Below are 1764 nucleotides of genomic sequence, written 5' to 3'. Positions count from 1 at the left end.
CCCTCACCCATCCCTCCCTCCCTCCCCCTCTCCCCTTAAACCCACTAATATTGGGGTATTGATTATAAAAGAAGAAGCTATACAGTACATAGTGTCCACTGTCCTCAGTAACCAACAGGTTGATAAACGCACGACTAACCAACGACACCTAAAAACAAGAATAAATAATACATTTAAGAGTTATATTGTACATGTAAGTTGCAGCATGTAATCTGCATTTCATGTAAATACATGTAATCCTTTGTATGTACTTAATAACAATATTATAAACATTGTATGGTTGTTATTATAATGAATATTGAAAACAATAAGTGAAAATAACTTCTTGCCTGGTTCTCTGTCATTCTCTTGTTGAGTTGAATACCAAAAGTGAGCAAAGAAGAAAGGAAAGCATAATAATAGGAGGACACACCAGTATAGGGTGAAACACTGGGAGAGAGAGAAGAGAACAATATTATCATCATTATGATGATAATGATTAGATTAATACATTTCCATTTACCATTAAGCTATTATTTGGTCGGTTACTATTGTCCATTATTATCCTAATGTTAGTATTTTATTTCTTTTTTATTGAAGAGAGGCCACAGTGTGTAGAATGTTCCAGAATATTTTGACTCAATTTATTACAGCAGTCAATGAGAGCCTGTTTCTCCCTAGTACACTTATCCTCCTGGTAATTATTACCTGTTAATAAAGGAATATTAATTTATTATGAAGTATACTGACCTTGCAGGCAGTATTGAATGGCGCAAGCTTCTTTCTGACACAATTTTTCAGCTAATCTTTATCCGAGACTTTATCTCATCCGTGGCCATGCGATTGTGGGCGTAGCTTGTACATACCGCCATGTTGAGGGTTAAAGATCTCGTACATAGCCCCGCCCTAAAACGAGCTCCTCCATTTCATTCCTTTCCAAAGCTTGCATGTTGCATCCGGTGAAGCTTGTAATGGCAACTAAACCCTCGACTAAAGCTTCTCTGAGTCTCTTCTCTTCTCCTTTGACTATTGGTAATGTTCATTAACTATCTATGTATCATTGAATATGATTTTAGATCAACTTATTGATGTACTTAATCTGTTGAAGAGATGTGGTTTCCCTCAGAGGAGATGGAAGGAACTAGGACTGACACTAGGACTACACAAGAACACACTGGACATCATTAAAAGGGACAATGATACAACCTATGAGTGTTTAACTGAATGCCTCTCCCAGTGGTTGTCCGGAGCTGATAATGTTGGCAGTAAAGGAGGAGCTACCTTTGACTCACTGTCAGATGCTCTTAAATCTATGAATGAGAATACTGCAGCTAACAAGTTAGATCAAGAGAGTAAGTTAATATCACTGATTGTATTAGTATTGACTCTGTGTGTGTATTCTTTATCTAGAACATAGTGCATGTTCAGCACTGGCTATTGATATATTCAACACTCATCATCCACTCCTCTCTCAGTCTCTCTCTGATCCTGTCAATGTATCTATTATGCTTCAAAGAGAGGGTGTCATAACAGGACAAGTATTGGCTAGTGTGGAATCAGCTAGTCCCTCTGTTCCTAATCAACGTGAAGTCTTGTTAGCTGCCATTAGAGTAGCTATTGAAAGCAAGTATAGTTTACTACAAACATTTGCTAGTGTGTTGTGCAAGTTCACTGGTAATGTAAAACTAGGAACAGCTATACAAAGAAGTCATGGTAAGTGTTTTTATCATTTATATATATAGTATTTAGAATTTCTCAAGATGAAGCATTTCATAATGACAATCA

General features: G+C 36.7%; 2 protein-coding genes across 2 annotated transcripts in view; one reads left to right on the top strand and one right to left on the bottom strand.

Moving 5' to 3' along the window:
* LOC109585713 (transmembrane protein 33-like) overlaps positions 1-828 on the bottom strand; it is a 29150-nt gene extending 28322 nt beyond the window's left edge. The window contains exon 1 of the mRNA XM_020001841.1: positions 730-828. The gene's annotated coding sequence lies outside the window, so the exon portion shown is untranslated. The remainder of the gene's footprint in view (positions 1-729) is intronic.
* Positions 829-1291: 463 nt separating this feature from the next.
* Positions 1292-1764, top strand: part of LOC109585709 (uncharacterized) — a 3420-nt gene continuing 2947 nt past the window's right edge. The window contains exons 1-2 of the mRNA XM_020001834.1: positions 1292-1331; positions 1390-1692. Of these exons, the coding sequence (XP_019857393.1) occupies positions 1292-1331; positions 1390-1692 (343 nt within the window). The remainder of the gene's footprint in view (positions 1332-1389; positions 1693-1764) is intronic.

The sequence above is a fragment of the Amphimedon queenslandica genome, unplaced genomic scaffold (genome assembly GCF_000090795.2).
Source record: "Amphimedon queenslandica unplaced genomic scaffold, v1.1 AMPQUscaffold_13020, whole genome shotgun sequence".
Taxonomy (NCBI): domain Eukaryota; kingdom Metazoa; phylum Porifera; class Demospongiae; order Haplosclerida; family Niphatidae; genus Amphimedon; species Amphimedon queenslandica.
Note: the sequence above shows the minus strand (reverse complement) of the source record. Positions and strands in the feature narration are given on the sequence as shown.